General features: G+C 44.8%; 1 protein-coding gene across 1 annotated transcript; it reads left to right on the plus strand.

Moving 5' to 3' along the window:
- Positions 1 to 961: 961 nt before the first annotated feature.
- LOC134980371 (uncharacterized) lies at positions 962 to 3,174 on the plus strand. Its single transcript, XM_063947168.1, has 3 exons — positions 962 to 1,029; positions 1,105 to 1,317; positions 2,479 to 3,174. Exon 3 carries the CDS (start codon positions 2,490 to 2,492, stop codon positions 3,165 to 3,167), a length of 678 nt encoding a protein of 225 aa, XP_063803238.1. The 5' UTR covers positions 962 to 1,029; positions 1,105 to 1,317; positions 2,479 to 2,489; the 3' UTR covers positions 3,168 to 3,174.
- The last annotated feature ends 16,258 nt before the right edge of the window (positions 3,175 to 19,432 follow it).

The raw sequence follows: 19,432 nt of genomic DNA on the forward strand, positions 1-19,432 counted from the left end.
GCTCCGCAGCCACGCACCACTACCAAGACTGGGCGCAATGTGAAGTTCAGCTATGCTGAAAACATGGCATTGGTGCGGGAGCTGATGAGGCATCATCGCCAATTGTTTGGGCAGGATGCTGCCAAGGTGTCCACACGTAGGAAGTCTGTGCTGTGGGGTAAAGTGATTGCGGCAGTTAATAGTGAGGGTGTGGTGAGGCGGACTGAGGACACATGTCGCAAGCGCTTTATGACATAAAGCGCCGTGTCAAGGCCAAGATGGCCAAGGAGGCCAAATCAGCCCGCCAAACCGGGGGTGGACACCCCTTCCGTGCTTCTTATCGGGATTGGGAGGAGCCTGTGCGTTCCCTTATTCCACCCGAAGTGGTTGGTGCCACTCATGTGCGGGATTCTGACCGGCCAAGGCAGGATGGTGAGTTTTTTTATTTGTTTTAAAATTTCATTTGTGTTATTTTAAATTACATTTAATCCTGCTAATTGTGATTGTTTTTTTTTTAAATGTTACATTGTGTTGGTGATGTCGTGCAGGCCTGTGCAACCTGTAGCTCTAAAGGTGTTGCCAAACTACAAGTCCCATCATGCATTGCCTCAGTTTTGGAAATAGTGAATGCTACATCTGTTGCAGTGCATGCTGGTATGTGTAGTTCTAATACATAATCATAGTTCCTGCTTGTCCCTAACTGTTTATTTGTGTAAATGTTTTTTTTTACATTTTAAAATGCTATTTTATTTACCAAAATAAAAACACACTATTGTGCTGATTTTGTGTTTGAATATGGATTATTTAGTGCAATACAATCTTATTTTAATAATACACACCCAATTAAGTAATCCAGAATAGCTTAAACATAAAATAGTTTACTTATCATTATGTTCCAGATGTTTACATCACAATAAGGATTTTCAGATAACAATGAGTATTCAAAGTATGTTCATTTTGTTTGGTCACATTTTACAACAGTACGCCAGAGAAGCACCACAGCCAGGCCCCAGCCAACACTGCCAAGTGATGCAGATGCTGGCGAAGCAGGTAAGAAGTCACTGTAATCTCATATTCAGCAAACACATAGAAGTTCCAAATATTAATGTTTCTCTTTTCACATAGGTTCTTCTTCTGCAAGCCGCCCTCCATTAAGGCGCCCATCACAGGGCTCGGTGAGTGTGCCTAGGAGGCCAAGCAAGACACGTCGCGTTGAGCCTGAGTCTGCGGCTCCATCATCACCACCCCGGCGGCGCATCTCCGCAGTGTTGCCCCAGCCACTACAGGCAATTTTGGCAAGTCCACAAAGTGATGAGCCACAATCACCTCAGCTGTCTGGTGAGTATACAAAATGAAAAATAAAAATATAAGTTTTACACACTGTGGTCTATGAATGAACCTGGATAAGGCATAATGCTTTTGAAATTCAATTATATGTGCAAGGTGTTATATGCATAAAAAGAATAATACTAATCTTTCAAAATGTAAAACGTCTCTGTTTGTCTTGTGCCTTTATCACCTTACACATATGATTGTCTTTTCAAAACCTTAGGTCTTCTACAGGTTATTTCTGCTGCACCACTGTTTGTGTAGTGTCAATACAATTATATTTGTGTAATTTATTTTTCAGGCCCATAATGTCAAACAACAAGCACATGTTTTTTGTTTATAAATTTTAGAAAACCATTTTCAGATGTGATGTTGGCCATAGAAACCATTTTGTGCTTTAAAATTGAAAACCACAAGAAGAAAAAATAAAATTAAAAATAATAAAAAATGTTTGCCATGGCCACCTTCTCCATTTAGAAACATAGGCCTCCTTAAGACATTTGCATGGTTCATGAAGATTACTAAATTAAAATATTGTTTACTACTAATTTATAAAAAACACTGACTGGCTTAATCAATTAATGTGTGTTAAAAACGAAATTTTATGCATTGTGTGTGTTTCTCAAAAGGAAGGGGCACACACAATCTTGAAATGCATTAATGTAAAATGGCGAAAGAAATTCGAGTTTCCCATATCATTATTGCTTAGAGTCTGTGAACAAACAAATTTAAAAAAACATTCAGTTTTGAAATTTAGGAGGCACACACAGGCCTGCGCAGAAACTGAATTGCGGGAACCGCACAGGACTCCCCCCCCCCTCCCCCTCCACGGCATTATAGTGTTCACTCACCTCCCCTGTCCTGGATAAAGACTGCTCACCTGGTCCGCACCTCTGGCCCGTCCAGGTGGGCAGTCTATATCCAGGACAGGGGAGGTGAGTGAACACTATAATGCTGTGGAGGGGGTGAAGTTCGGAGCGGAACCCGCCAGTCAGTCTCTGCGCACGCCTGTGAAGGCACATATGTGTTTCTATTGGAAAGATTCCTAGTTAATTTGAACACACAAAATCGGACACATTTTCAACATGAGTATTATTAAGTAAGCCATGTTTAGGACAAGCAAAAAACTGTTAGTTATACTAAATAGTGGCTGCTCTCAACCCCATACAGAACCACCCATCATGGTCGAGGACGCCCAGCAGGAACCTGACCAACAGGCGACCTTCACACTACACCTGCAGCCCGTTGATCCTACCCAGCCAACCCCGCAGCAGGATATCCCACAAGCATCCGTTAGCCCCCAATTAATTCCAACTCCACCCCAGCAACAAATGTCCCCTGACTTTTGGAGCAGTTGGGCCACACAACAGGTCCAAAACTCTGCCTACCTGAACACACACACACAACACCTTGCCAGTCTGCCCCATCATCTTCCTCGCATTAGTCGGAACTCGGACAGACTGATTGTTCAGGTGGGCAGAATTGCAACTTCAATGGAGCAGATCAGGGCGGACAACACTCAAATGCTAGCAAACTTGTCAAGAATAATCGATGAGCAACAGCGGCAGCAACAAACACTAATACAAGTAATACAGCATAACCAAGTGGTGAATGAAAGTTTGTCGCGAATTATTGCCAGCCACACTGCCACAAATATACAACTTAACGCCAGTATACATAACCTCAGCCAAAGTATTACTGTGATGGCAGGCCAACAAGTCAGCTCAAGCTCCGGAGCCACTACCCCAATCCAGACCCCAGTTACCTCCCCTGTTCGACGCTCAAGCAGAACACGGGCCAACGACCCTGGTCAAACCTCTGCACCCAGCACACACACACAAAAAATGAAGGCTGCATGAAATGTTTTGAACAAAATAAAATTTAAGCAATTGTATTCCCAGAAATCCATGTGTCCGTGCAAATCATTTTAAAAGACGCAATGTATGGTTTAATGGGGTAATGAGTGACACTGTAAGTAATTCAAATTACAGTATAAATGTGCAGACCAGTATAAAGAACAAACAGTAACGCAAAAAAAAACAAAAAAAAAAACAATACATTTAATAAAAGTGGTTACTCAAGGTTAGTTAAAAAAAAACAATACTTACCGGAAAAATAACGCAAAATTACTTCTTGCCTTACCTGCCTCCCTACATCTGTACTCACACTGTCACCAGATGTTTCTAACTCCTCTGCTTGCTGGCTGTTTTCTTCAGCAACATGTGGAAGATGTTGGTTCAAACACAGATTATGAAGAAAACAGCAGCAGAACACAATCCTAGTCACCTTTGAGGGACTATACAACAAAAGCCCAGCAGATTTATCCAGACACCGAAACCTAGATTTCAGCACCCCAAAACATCTTTCTATCACATTCCGCGTAGACTTATGTGCATGATTGTAACTGTGTTCAGCAGGAGAATCAGGTTGGGACAATGGAGTAAGGAGCCAAGAGTAGCAGCCATAACCACCATCACCTGAAATACAGATATAGGCAACATTAGTACATGTGTATGATGATTAATTACCTTAAAAAAAAACAGGAGTTTGAAGTTAACACACATACACACAACACACTTGGAACATACCCAGCAGCCAGCCATCAGGCATTTGTCCGTCTTCAAATTTATCAAAGAGGGATGACTGACTGAGGATGAAGGAGTCATGGCAGCCGCCAGGGTAACCTGCAACCACACTCATAATTTTTAGATTTGCATCACAAACCACCTGGACATTAGTTGATTGCCTCGAATGCCGATTTGTAAATATATATTGCCTGCCCCTAGGTGGTCTCAGCTCAACGTGTGTGCAATCTATGGCACCCAGCACATTGGGCATGCCAGCAAGCTCATAGAAAGCTACCCTGACTGCATGCCACTCCGACTCCTGGGTAGGGTAGCAGATAGAGGCATCTATATGGGGTTCCAAGACATCCAAAACCTGAGTGGACATTAATAAATATAAGGTGAGTGTCATGATCTGTAATCAATACAATACTGTGTTGTAAGACCTAACAGAAGCAACACTTAGACATAGACGTGTATGTATATTTCAACTCACCTGAGTCAAATATTTGGAAAAGGTGGGCTGGGAGATACCAATGACGTCGCCTGTCACAGCCTGGAAGCTCCCAGTAGCCATAAAGTGCCACACAGCCAGGAGTTTGTGCAGGCCTGAGACAGAGCGAGAGTGTGCTGTCTAAGGGTCTAGGCCCAGTTTGACAAGGTCATACAGACGGAAAATGTTGTTTCTATTTAGCCAAAACATCTGTATGACCCTATCATCAGACAATGCGTTTAAGTTTAAACGCCCCCTAAAAAAACGTGGCTGGCGCTGCCTCCGCGGCACCTGTTCAACCTGCTGACCATGTTGACTTACCTGGCCCAGATTACTTGAAGACTCATGATGGAGCAGTCTCAGGTATCCACCAGCAACAAGAAAATCTGTAGCACACACAACAGCAGCCATTTCAGAGTGAGAGATTTTCAAAATGTGCTTGGGACTGTTTTATAGGGCCAAACATTCAGGTGTGACTAATGGATAATTGAATACACATGTAAACACGCTTATCAAAAGCAGGTCTACTTTTTTTTAGCACTTTTTTACGATTTGTAATTTTTCACGACCGCAAAGGCATTTTCACGGTACACAATACAAATACGAATGGTTAGTAAATGACCGAGATTCATACCTAAACAGCCGCGTTTGACCGATGGTGTATTGATTCGTATTTTTTTACAAGAACTTCCAAAAAAATACGAATGACCTCATCACTACCGTAATTTCTGCTTAGTAAATGCCCGAGATGACACTTTGAAGAAAAAACGGCATCTCGGTCAAAATCGGGAGCTTAGTAAATATACCCCATTGTGTTAGTTTTCTCCAGCAGGGTCCCCAGGAGTCATTGCATGTATTGAGACATACTGTATTACCCACAGGGGCCACAACACTTTAAGTTTTTTCTTCTATACACGTCTTTTCCAGACACCATACACCAATTAACTTTAGTCTATAAATTTAGGTTATGTTTAAGGCACACATATATTGTGGTTATGTGACACATAGGGTATTATAGTTGCCCCTATATGTATATTTAGGTATGTGTAATTGTGCAGCCTCTGGGGAACCCTGTGGGTTGTGCCCCACACATTACTGACTTGCCGACTATAGCCATTGTTATGCTGTGGCTGTGTTGAACATTAGTGACAGTGGGCAAAGCAGAGGTTATCACCCTCACTGGAGCCGGTGCGTGAACAGAAAGTTCTGGGACTGCCGCGCGCCGGGCTCCAGGGGACAGCGTGCTCGTGAAGGGGGAAGGAAGCGCGGACCAACCGTTAGGAGGAAGAAGCGTCTGCGGTGCTGCGACACAGGGAGACGGAAGGAGAGGAATGCGGTCCGGCCCCAGCGATCCCGATCTGCCGAGCCGAACACTGCGACCCTGGATCCATCATCCCAGCGGCTGTAGAGACCAGAGTGGGAAAGTGCTCTGGGCAGCTGATCTCCGTGTGTGACCAGGACGACGCCTGACTTTCCTCCCCAAGGGGTGACGAGGAAGGCGGTGCAGTACTGTTTTACCAGCCGAAGGAGTGTCCGGAGGAGCGGCCTGGCCGAAAGTGACAGCTGAGGGAGAAGCAAGTGCGGCACTGCTACTGATAGAAGGGGCTGTCGGTGGGCTGGGTCAGAGGCGTACCAAGGCGGAGCTGAGGTAAAATAGTCAGTCTTCTTTTTGACTAACCCTTGCTGACAGCTGAGAGTAAGAAAAGGATTCCCTACTAATTACTACCAATCCTGGATACATTCCACAGCTTCTAAAAAGGTCTGTAAAACCCTGTGACAGTGCTTAACCCACTGACATTTCTCCAGTGAGAATATAGTAAAGGTCAACCTAGCCTTTCTTGCGTGTACTCCCAGCCACTGATAAGCATAGGGACAGTATGACCGCAAAGAATAAAGGGAGTCATTAAGTATTTGACTGATCATTCAGGGACAGGTACCCTAGCCTGACTCACTAATGGACAGCTACAATTATACAACAGGTGAAAGAGTGTCAGCATAGCAGAGAACTTACTAACTCAGGAGCAGTGACATTACGAGTCCTTCCCAATAAGTGGATTTAACATATCTCCCCGTAATCCAGGTTTATTCGGGCTCAAGTGACATTTGTTATGCTAACTCAATGTTATATGCTGCCTGGGCTAAATAAAATAGTAGTGTCCCTGTGAGACAAAATATCTTCTAGCCTGCAGCACCCTATTCTTCAGTCGCCCAGAAAAACAGACCCACTGCCGCCGCTGCGCAGGCACAGTAATTACTAGTTGTCGGAGGTTGTCGTTTCAACTGGCTTGGCATCCTACTTTTTGTTCATCGGATTTCTAGCAAGCTAAATTGGATAAAATTACCTGAAGTCAGTCCACCAGTCATACCTACGGAGGATAACCGCCTACAGCACAGTACAGTCTAGACTGACTAATTATAATAAACTATAGGCAGGTGTAGATAAGTCACCGCAAAGTAAATACTGACTATAAAGAGCCTCAGTTAGGGCTCCACTCGCTCTGGATTGGGTTACCATCAGTTGCGTGGTGGAATATTAAGTTTGATTTATCTTATTCAAAGAATAAAGAGAGCTACAGGGACTTTGGCAAGACTATCTCTCACAGTATAGTAAGAGTAAAAGGCTCCCTGTGTAGTATACAGTTGATAAAAGGATTCACCGAGACTTTATGTGCACCAACGTTATGGCCATTTAGAAGTAACAGACTGCGTCTGTTACCAAAGGGAATTCAATGATATATATTATAGTAAATGGTATAGATTAAATTGTAGTTGTTTACAGAGTCAGCTTGAGGTAATATCGCTTACCGTTCTATGGTTAAATTGTAATTATATTCAACAGATCGTATTTATTTTAGAGCAAGAGTGTTGCCATTTTGTATCGCATCAGTTTATTTTCCCCTTAGGAAGGACCGAGGACATCCGTTGCTGAACAATAAATTCACCCTTGTTCCATGGCTGTTTGATTCAGTTGTAATATAACACAATTGCAAATTTGATTATCCATAGTACTATGGTTATTCATGGTAATATTTTCGCAAAGCATCTTTGAACAGTATTATTAAAAGAATAAAGCAAAGTAGTCTTTTGAAGCGATATAATTGTTATTGTAAATTTCTTGATACTCACCTAACCACGAGAGCAGGAAGACCTCACGCAAGGAAAGGTACAACTACGATAATATACGATACTCCTGAATTGTATTACAGTTAGACACAGACACAGATACATTTTAGTTCTTTAACACTTTATTATCATTTTTGCACCGGCACCATCTATCATACAGGCTGATCATAATAAAAACACACAGATTAAGCTTTGACATCTCACACAGTATCATTCACAGGGATTGACAGTACACTGTGGATGATAATTTAAACTATGGGCCAGATGCATCATCGCTTGGAAAGTGATAAAATGGACAGTGAAAAAGTATCAGCCAATCACATCCTAACTGTCCTTTTTTAAACACAGCCTTTGACATGGCAGTCAGGCCCTGATTGGCTGGCACTTTTTCTTTCTCCATTTTATCACTCTCCAAGCGATGATGCATCTAGCCCTATTTCTTTAGAGGTAGGGGGCCCATTGGAAACCAGTTATAATTTACACAGAGATTCTTGTTTTTTTTATATATATATATATATATATATATATATCCAACACAGAAAAAAGGGGAGGCACTCGGAGACAGCAAGGTAAGTCAAATAGATGTATTCAAGGTCGGTCAAGTACTTTCGAGGTCAGAACCCCGTCCTCAGGACCACATCACAAAAACAATTATAGCCATGGCTATAATTGTTTTTGTGATGTGGTCCTGAGGACGAAGTTCTGACCTCGAAAGTACTTGACCGACCTTGAATACATCTATTTGACTTACCTTGCTGTCTCCGAGTGCCTCCCCTTTTTTCTGTGTTGGATACCTATGGCTATCGGGTGTTAGCACCGGAGCACGTTGTTCTTTTATATGGAGTGCCGGCATATTGTGGATTCTATATATATAATTTCATATAGAAACCGCTTTGAGAACACTGCCCTGGTGCCAAACCATTAATGTCGTTCTGGGTGACTATATGGGGTTCTGTAATGCTTTCACTTTTCTTTATTCCAGTGCTGGGTGACAGTGGCGCCGGGCGTCTATGTGTTTCCATGACTACCTGGTGCTATGTTGCCAATGACGCGCTTGGAAGACGCCGGAACGGAATCCAGGAGATGAGACTCCGGGCGGCGCTGAGCAGTTGGCGGGCTTCTCCCGGTTTTTAGGTAAGATTGTTTACTTGTTTGACTGTAGTTCACCCTAACAAAGGGGCGTGACAGCCCCGAAACGTTGGGATATGGCGTGATGCTTTTAATACACAGTATTCTAAAGTCTACGAGTGCTGCAGTTTTCTTTGTATGTATGTATATATATATATATATATATATATACATACAGTTGTGCTCATAAGTTTACATACCCTAGCAGAATTTGTGATTTCCTGGCCATTTGTCAGAGAATATGAATGATAACTCACAAACTTTTCTTTCACTCATGGTTAGTGGTTGAGTGAAGCCATTTATTTTCAAACAACTGTGTTTCCTCTTTTTAAATCATAATGACAACAGAAACTACCCAAATGACCCTGATCAAAAGTTTACATACCCCAGTTCTTAATACCGTGTATTGCCCCCTTTAACATCAATGACAGCTTGAAGTCTTTTGTGGTAGTTGTGGATGAGGCTCTATATTTTCTCAGATGGTAAAGCTGCCCATTCTTCTTGGCAAAAAGCCTCCAGTTCCTGTAAATTATTGGGCTGTCTTGCATGAACTGCATGTTTGAGATCTCCCCAGAGTGGCTCAATGATATTAAGGTCAGGAGACTGAGATGGCCACTCCAGAACCTTCACTTTATTCTGCTGTAGCCAATGACAGGTCGACTTGGCCATGTGTTTTGGATCATTGTCATGTTGGAACGTCCAAGTACGTCCCATGCGCAGCTTCCGGGCTGATGAGTGCAAATTTTCCTCCAGTATTTTCTGATAACATGCTGCATTCATCTTGCCAACCATTTTTACCAAGTTTCCAGTGCCTTTGTAGCTCACACATCCCCAAAACATCAGCGATCCACCTTCGTGTTTCACAGTAGGAATAGTGTACCTTTCATCATAGGCCTTGTTGACTCCTCTCCAAATGTAACGTTTACGGTTGTGGCCAAAAAGTTCCATTTTGGTCTCATCACTCCAAATGACTTTGTTCTAGAAGTTATGAGGCTTGTCTCTGTGCTATTTGGTGTATTGTAAGCGGGATGCTTTGTGGCATTTGCGTAGTAATGGCTTTCTTCTGGCGACTTGACCATGCAGCCCATTTTTCTTCAAATGCCTCCTAATTGTGCATCTTGAAACAACCACACCACTTTTTTTCAGAGAGTGCTGTATTTCAGCTGAAGTTATTTGTGGATTTTTCTTTGCATCCCGAACAATTTTCCTGGCAGTTGTGGCTGAAATTTTTGTTGGTCTACCTGACCGTGATTTGGATTCCACAGAATCCCTCATTTTCCACTTCTTAATTAGAGTTTGAACACTGCTGATTGGCATTCTCAATTGCTTGGATATCTTTTATATCCCTTTCCTGTTTTATACAGTTCAATTCCCTTCCCGCAGATCCTTTGACAATTCTTTTGCTTTCCCCATGACTCAGAATCCAGACACGTCAGTGCAGAACTGGATGAAAGATGCAAGGGTCTTTCAGGAGTCCAGAAACTCACTGACCTTTTATACGGGTGTGGTATGGAAGTTCGACAGTAACTAGATCGACAATGTCTAGGTCGACCACTATTGGTCGACAGTAACTAGGTCGACAGGTGTCTAGGTCGACAGGGTCTTTAGGTCGACATGTTCTAGGTCGACAGGTCAAAAGGTCGACATGATTTTTTTTGTGTCATTTTCTTTGTAGAGTGACCGGGAACCCCAATTAATGCACCGTGTCCCATCACATGGCTCGCTTCGCTCGCCATGCTTCGGGCAAGGTGCCTCGCTTTGCACGGCACAGATTACCGTTCCAATCGTAGTCCACGTGGATCATTAAGTATGAAAAGATTTAAAAAAACAAAAAATTGTGAAAAACTCATGTCGACCTTTTGACCTGTCGACCTAGAACATGTCGACCTAAAGACCCTGTCGACCTAGTTACTTCGACCAATAGTGGTCGACCTAGACATTGTCAACCTAGTTACTGTCGACTTAGAGACTGGATCCCTTTTATACACACACACTGATTACAAGCAAACAGATCACAGGTGAGGATGGTTACCTTTAGTAGCCATTCAAACCCGTTTGTGCCAACTTGTGTGAATGTTATCAGGCCAAAATCTCCAGGGTATGTAAACTTTTGATCAGGGTCATTTGGGTAGTTTCTGTTGTCATTATGATTTAAAAAGAGTAAACACAGTTGTTTGACAATAAATGCCTTCACCCAACCACTAACCATGAGTGAAAGAAAAGTTTGTGAGTTATCATTCATATTCTCTGACAAATCCCAAATTCTGCTAGGGTATGTAAACTTATGAGCACAACTGTGTATATATATATATATATATATATATATATATATATACATGTATTTTAGAGATGTGTGGCGGGCACTTTTCGTGTTTGTTTTGTGTTTTGGTTTTGGTTATAATTCCCCGCTCGTGTTTTGGTTTTGGGATGGTTTTGCCAAAACCACTCTCTTGTGTTTTGGTTTTGGTTTTGGATCTGGATGATTTTTGCAAAAAACATAAAAATAGCTAAAATCACAGAATTTTGGAGTTATTTTGATCCTACGGTATTATTAACCTCAATAACATTCATTTCCACTCATTTCCAATCTATTCTGAACACCTCACACCTCACAATATTGTTTTTAGGCCAAAAGGTTGCACCAAGGTGGCTGTATGACTAAGCTAAGCGACACAAGTGTGCGGCACAAACACCTGGCCCAACTAGGAGTGGCACTGCAGTGGTAGACAGGATGGCACTTAAAAAAAAAACTAGGCCCCAAACACCACATGATGCAAAGAAGAAAAAGAGAGCAATGAGGTTGCTGTATGTCTAAGCTAAGCGACATAAGTGTGCGGCACAAACATCTGGCCCATCTAGAAGTGGCACTGCATTTGCAGACAGGATGGCACTTAAAAAAACTAGGCCCCCAAACAGCACATCATGCAAAGAAGTAAAAGAGGTGTAATGAGGTAGCTGTATGGCTAAGCTAAGCAACACAAGTGTACGGCACAAACACCTGGCCCATCTAGGAGTGGCACTGCAGTGGCAGACAGGATGGCACTTAAAAAAACAAGAGGTGCAACATGGAATTGTCCTTGGGTCCTTCCACCCACCTTTATGTTGTATAAACAGGACATGCACACTTTAACAAACCAATAATTTCAGCGACAGGGTCTGCCACCCGACTGGCAGAAATGACTGGCACAAACGGGCTCTACAGAGGCAAGATGTCGACCTCATCCTCCGATTCCTCACCCCTTTCAGTGTGTACATCCTCCTCCTCACAGAGTATTAATTCGTCCGTCCCCACTGGATACCACCATCACAGGTCCCTGTGTACTTTCTGGAGGCAATTGCTGGTCAAGGTCTTCCCGGAGGAATTTCTAATTCATCTTGATGAACATCATCTTCTCCACATTTTGTGGAAGTAACATCCTACGTCGATCGCTGACAAGGTTACCAGCTGGACTAAACACTCTTTCAGAGTACATACTGGAGGGGGGTGGACAACTTAGGTAAAATAAAGCCAATTTGTGCAAGGGCATCCAAATTGCCTCTTTTTCCTGCCAGTATACGTACGGACTGTCTGACATGCCTACTTGGATGCTGTCACTCATATAATCGTCCACCATTCTTTCAATAGTGACAGAATCATATGCAGTGACAGTAGACATGTCAGTAATCATTGGCAGGTCCTTCAATGGGACCAGATGTCAGCACTCACTCCTGACTGCCCTGCATCACCGCCAGCGGGTGGGCTAAGAAATCTTATCCTTTTCCTCGCAGCCCCAGTTGCGGGAGAAAGTGAAGGAGGAGCTGTTGACGGGTCATGTTCCGCTTGAGTTGACAATTTTCTCACCAGTAGGTCTTTGAACCTCTGCAGACTTGTGTATGCTGGAAAGAGAGATACAACGTAGGCTTTAAACCTAGGATCGAGCACGGTGGCCAAAATGTAGTGCTCTGATTACAACTGATTGACCACCCTTGAATCTTGGCAAAGCGAATGAAGGGCTCCATCCACAAGTCACACATACTTTGCGGAATCGCTCTGTCTTAGCTCCTCCTTCAATTTCTCCAGATGCTTCTGCAAAAGCCTGATGAGGGAAATGACCTGACTCAAGCTGGCAGTGTCTGAACTGACTTCACGTGTGGCAAGTTCGAAGGGTTTCTCCAACCCTTCGAACTTGCACAAGACGGAAATAATTCTCCACTGCGCTTGAGTCACGTGCATTCCCCCTCCTTTGCCTATATCGTAGGTGGATGTATAGGCTTGAATGGACTTTTGCTGGTCCTCCATCCTCTGAAGCATAAAGAGTGTTGAATTCCACCTCGTTACCACCTCTTGCTTTCGGTGATGTCAGGGCAGGTTCAGGTGTGTTTGATGGCGATCCAGTCTTCGGCACGCGGTGGCTAAAAGCCGAAAGTGGCCCACAATTTTTCGGGCCACCAACAGCATCTCCTGCACGCCCATGTAATTTTTCAAAAAATTCTGCACCACCAAATTAATTGTATGTGCAAAACATGGGACGTGCTGGAATTTGCCCAGATGTAATGCACGCACAATATTGGTGGCGTTGTCCGATATCACAAATCACCAGGAGAGTCTAATTGGGGTAAGCCACTGTGCAATGATGTCCCTTAGTTTCCGTAAGAGGTTGTCAGTGGTGTGCCTCTTACGGAAAGAGGTGATACATAGCGTAGCCTGCCTAGGACTTTGTTGGCGTTTGCGAGATGCTGCTACTGGTGCCGCTGCTGTTGTTGCTGCGGAAGGCCATACATCTACCCAGTGGTCTGTCACAGTCATATAGTTCTTAGTCTGCCCTGTTCCACTTGTCCACATGTCCGTGGTTAAGTGGACAGTGAGTACAACTGCATTTTGTAGGACACTGAGGACACTTTTTCTGATGTCTCTACATTCTCGGTATCGCCTGCCTAGTGAAGTGGAATCTTAAATTCTCTAAGTCCCACTGAACTAATGGCAGATACCGGACGCACGTCTAACACCAACATAGCTGTTAAGGTCTCAGTTATCTGCAAAAGGATGACTGCTATCATATTTCTTCTTCCTCACAAAGGACTGTTGGACAGTCAATTGCTTAGCTGAAGTAGTACAAGTGGTCTTCCGACTTCCCCTCTGGGATGACGATCGACTCCCAGCAGCAACAGCAGCAGCTGCGGCAGCAACAGCAGGCGTACCACTCAAGTATCCTCCGGAGGAATCCCAGTTAGGAGAAGACTCCTCAGTCTTGCCAGTGACATGGCCTGCAGGACTACTGACATTCCTGACTGAGGAGAAATTTGACGTTGAGGGAGCTGGTGGTGTGGCTTGCAGGAGCTTGGGTAAAGAAGGAAGAAAGGATTTAGGTGTCAGTGGACTGCTTACGCTCTTACCCAAAGTTTCACAACTTGACACTGACTTCTGATTAATGCGCTGCAGGTGACGTACAGTATAAGGGAGGATGTTCCTAGGTGGTTAATGCCCTTACCCCTACTTATTACGATTGACAGAGGTAACACACGGCTTGACGCCTGTTGTCCAGATTTGTGGATAAATAATTCCACACCAAAGAGGTGGCTTTTTTGGTATTTTGCCCAGGCATCACAATGGGCGTATTTATCCCACGGATAACAGGTGTCTCCCCCAGTTCCTTATTTACTCAAACCACATCACTATCAGAATCCTCATCGTCAGCTTCTCAGCGCCAGCAACACCCATATCCTCATCCTGGTGTAATTCAACAGTGACATCTTCAATTTGAATATCAGAAACTGGACTGTGGGTGCTACTTCCAGCACTTGCAGAGGGCATGCAAATGGTGGAAGGAGCCACCTCTTCCCGTCCAGTGTTGGGAAGGTCAGGCATCACAACCACCGACACACTTGGACTCTCCTTGGGGATTTGTGATACCATCTTAGAACGCACAGTTCTTTGCTGTGCTTTTTCCAGCTTAACTATTTTAATTTTTCTAGCATTAGGATGAGGGCTTCCATCGTCATGTGAAGCTGAACCACTATTCATGAACATAGGCCAGGGCCTTAGCTGTTCCTTGCCACTCCGTGTCATAAATGGCATATTGGCAAGTTTACGTTTCTCCTCAGACCATTTCAATTTATTTTTTTGGGACTTTTTACTGAACTTTGGCTTTTTGGATTTTACATGCCCTCTACTATCACATTGGGCATTGGCCTTGGCAGACGACGTTGATGGGATTTTATCATCTATGTCATGACTAGTTGCAGCAGCTTCAGCACTAGGAGGAAGTGGTTCTTGATCTTTCCCTATTTCATCCTCCAAATTTTTGTTCTCCATTATTTTTCTGGAGTTATATAACACAATATGCGGCACAGGAGAGCGTACCTCTTCACCACACAAGGCAAACCCTGTGAAAATTATTTGGATTAAATATTAATAACCCCTTTATTTGGAGTAAAGATTATACAGCACAGGACAGCACCACTGAACTTATATGGCAGTACCACTGGACTGGACTTATACGGAATTATATGGAATTACTGTATATGGAGTTATACAGCAGGATCACTGGATTTATATGTCAGGATCACTGGAATTATACAGCAGGATCACTGGAATTATACGGCAGGATCACTGGATTTATATGCCATTACCACTGTACTTATACGGCAGGATCACTGGAATTATACGACAGGATCACTGGATTTATACGTCAGTACCGCTGGACATATACGTCAGTACCGCTGGACATATACGGCAGTATCACTGGGCATATATGGCAGTATCACTGGACTGAACTTATACGCCAGTACCACTGGAATTATACGGCAGGATCACTGGACATATACGTCAGTGTCAATGGACATATACGGCAGTATCACTGGTCATATACGGCAATATCACTGAACTGGACTTATACGCCAGTACCACTGGAATTATACGGCAGGATCACTGGATTTATACGCCTATACCGCTGGAATTATACGGCAGGATCACTGGATTTATACGGCAGTACCGCTGGACATATACGGCAGTGTCATTGGACATATACGGCAGTATCACTGGTCAAATACGGCAATATCACTGGACTGGACTTATACGCCAGTACCACTGATATTATACGGCAGGATCACTGGATTTATACACCAGTACCGCTGGAATTATACGGCAGGATCACTGGAAATATACGGCAGGATCACTGGATTTATACGGCAGGATCACTGGATTTATACGGCAGTACCGCTGGAGATATATGGCAGGATCACTGGACTTATACGCCAGTATATGGCAGGATCACTGAAATTATACGGCAGGATCACTGGACTTATTCGTCAGGATCACTGAATTTATACGGCAGTAACGCTGGACATATACGGCAGTATCAATGGACATATACGGCAGGATCAGTGGACTTATATGCCAGTACCACTGGAATTATACGGCAGTACGGCTGGACATATACGACAGTACCGCAGGACATATATGGCAGTATCACTGGACATATACGGCAGCACCACTGGACTTATACGGCAGAACCACTGGACTGGACATATACGGCAATACCCCATGACTTATACGGCAGTACCCCTGGACTTATACGGCAGCAGCACTGGACTGGACATATACGGCAGTACCCCTGGACTTATATGGCAGCACCACTGGACTGAACTTATACAGCAGTACCCCTGGACTTATACGGCAGTACCACTGGACTTATACGGCAGAACCACTGGACTGGACTTATACAGCAATACTCCTGGACTTATACGTCAGCACCCCTGAACTTTTATGGTAGCAGCACTGGACTGGACTTATACAGCAGTACCCTTGAACTTATACGGCAGTACCACTGGACTGGACTTATACGGTAGTACCCCTGGACTTATACGGCAGTACTCCATGACTTATATGGCAGTACCCCATGACTTATGCAGCAGCACCACTGTACTGGAGTTATACGGCAGTACCTCTGGACTTATACGGCAGTAACCCTGGACTTATACGGCAGCACCACTGTACTGGACTTATTCGGCAGTACCACTGGACTGGACTAATACGACAGTACCCCTGAACTTATATGGCAGCAAAACTGGACTGGATTTGTACAGCAGTACCCCCTGGAATGGACTTATATGGCAGTACCCCTGGACTTATACGGCAGCAACACTGGACTGTACTTATACAGCCGTACCACTGGACTGGACTTATACGGCAGTACCCCTGGACTTGTACGGCAGTACCCCTGGACTAATATGGCAGAACCACTGGACTGGACTTATACGACAGAACCAGTGGACTGGACTTGTATAGCAGTACCACTGGACTGAACTTATACGGCATGACCACTGGACTTATACAGCAGCACCACTGGACTGGACTTATACGGCAATACCACTGGACTGGACTTATACGGCGGTATCCCTGGACTTATATGACAGCACCACTGGACCGGACTTATACTGCAGTACCCCTGGACTTACACGGCAGAACCCCTGGACTTATAATATGACAGAACCACTGGACTTATACGGCAGTACCACTGGACTTATACGGCAGTACCACTGGACTGGACTAATACGGCAGTACCCCTGGACTTATACAGCAGTACTACTGGACTGGACTTTTACGGAAGTACCACTGGACTGGACTTATATGGCAGTACCCCTGGACTAATACGGCAGTACCACTGGAGTGGACTTATATGGCAGTAGCACTGGACTGGACTTATACGGCAGTACCACTGGACTAATACGCCAGCACCACTGGACTGGACTTATACGGCAGCACCACTGGACTGGACTTATAAGGCAGGAATACTGGACTGGACTTATAAGGCAGGAATACTGGACTGGACTTATAAGGCAGTACCCCTGGACTGGACTGATATGGCAGCACCACTGGACTGGACTGATATGGCAGCACCACTGGACTGGACTGATATGGCAGCACCACTGGACTGGACTGATACGTCAGCACCACTGGACTTATGACAGCACAGGACACCACCACTGGACTGATGCAGCACAACACAGCACCACTGGACTGGACTTATACAGCAGCACCACTGGACTTATGGCAGCACAGGACACCACCATTGGACTTATGGCAGCACAGGACACCACCACTGGACTGATGTAGCACAAAGCAGCACCACTGCACTGGACTGGACCTATACAGTAGCACTCGCCTTATGGCAGCATAGGACACTACCACTGTGACTGGACTGATGCAGCACAAGACACCACAACTGGACTGATGCATCAAAAGACAGCACTGGAATGACACAAAAGAGCAGGTCGCCACCCCACACACCACACCACTTTCCCGCACAAATGGACACTGAGTAGAAATGTCCTCTCGCTACTGTACATTCTCCAGGACTGGAGTGAAAATGGTGGCGACGCACGGCTCATTATATATAGAATCTAAAGCCCACAAGAATCCAACAGCAGGATAATGATGTTTTGCCTCATTCTGGTTTCCGAGTCTGGCAGGAAAATCCGGTCCAGGCTCAGATCTGGGCTCTGGACGTGATGTTCATGGGGGTTCGGTTCTCAGAGAACCAAGCCTGCTCATCCGTAATTATGCTTGATCTGCGATTATGTACCTTATGTACATGTTTAAAACAAAGGGATCTATTTGCTAAGAGTTGAAGGGAGATTAGGGGTAATTCAGATGTGATCGTAGATGTGCTAATTTAGCACATCTACTATCAGTTTCTCTGACATGCGGGGGGACGCCCAGCACAGGGCTAGTCCACCCTGCATGTCAGGCTCTAACCCCCGCCCTGCAAGGATGTAAAAGTATTGCACAGCGGTGATGCTTTTGCACCCGCTGAGAAGCTCCCTGCCTGCGCAGCCTAACTGCGCTGGCAGGCGGCTACCCGCCGCGTCCTGGGTCACAGCGGCTGCGTGTGACATTGCACAGCCGCCGCGGCTCACCTCCGCAATGGTCCGGACATGTCTGTGTTGTCTGGACCGCGCCCCACCAACAGCATCCTAATGCAGTTGGCACGCCCCCTCCCACCCTGCGACCGCCTCTGCCTGTCAATCAGGCAGAGGCGATCGCAGCCCTGAGATGCTGTAAGCATCTCACTGGGTCTCCGGAGTGCGCACAAAGGGAATCAGACTGCGTTCGCTACCGCTACAATGATCTAGTCTGAATGACCCCTATTATTTGTCAGTCATTAACTAACTGCCATGTTACAGGCCATGTTTGAAAAAAAATGGCAGGAGCTGCTTGGTTGGTTAGTCTCTCTCCACTTTATGTGCAGGATGTACTAAGTGACATAACCGTCCATTGTTGCGATGCCAACATATGCGATTTGCATTGCGAAGGACAGCTCTTTCTATAAGAGCTGTCCTTCACTATCTCTGGCGGCTCCCTGACTTCTGGGTTTTGTCCCCAGGAGTCATTCTGCACATGCGCAGAGTGATGAGGGGGGCCACGGGGCATGCTGGAAGGGATCCCTCACACCAGCACTGCGGAGAGAAGCCCACAGGCTTCTACGGGATATCGCCAGCAAAAGCTTGCGATCCCCACTGCGGCGCTGTCCCAGCTGCCAGGGGTTAGTGCATTTGGAAAATGCGGCAAATGGGGGTTTACCACATTTTCCGTTTAGTACATCCTGCACAATCACTCATCAAATAGACCCCTAAATCCTGTGTAGCTAAAGTTGCAGAGCAGCATCTCTAGTACACTCTTAGTGGTGTTTCATTGCATCTGCGATGTGAATAAGATGAAACATGTAAAGCTAAAGATGGTTTGCTACACGTTTCAGAGCACAACTCAGTCATGCCAGGCTTCTCTCACCATATCATGTAGAGACGCTAGTGAGGAAACATCTGGAGCTGTTTTTAA

This window comes from Pseudophryne corroboree, chromosome 12, assembly GCF_028390025.1.
Source record: "Pseudophryne corroboree isolate aPseCor3 chromosome 12, aPseCor3.hap2, whole genome shotgun sequence".
Classification (NCBI taxonomy): domain Eukaryota; kingdom Metazoa; phylum Chordata; class Amphibia; order Anura; family Myobatrachidae; genus Pseudophryne; species Pseudophryne corroboree.

What these genes read in the sequence shown, in the direction of transcription:
- LOC134980371 (XM_063947168.1), top strand. Translation starts at nt 2,490, where the DNA reads ATGGTCGAGGACGCCCAGCAGGAACCTGACCAACAGGCGACCTTCACA.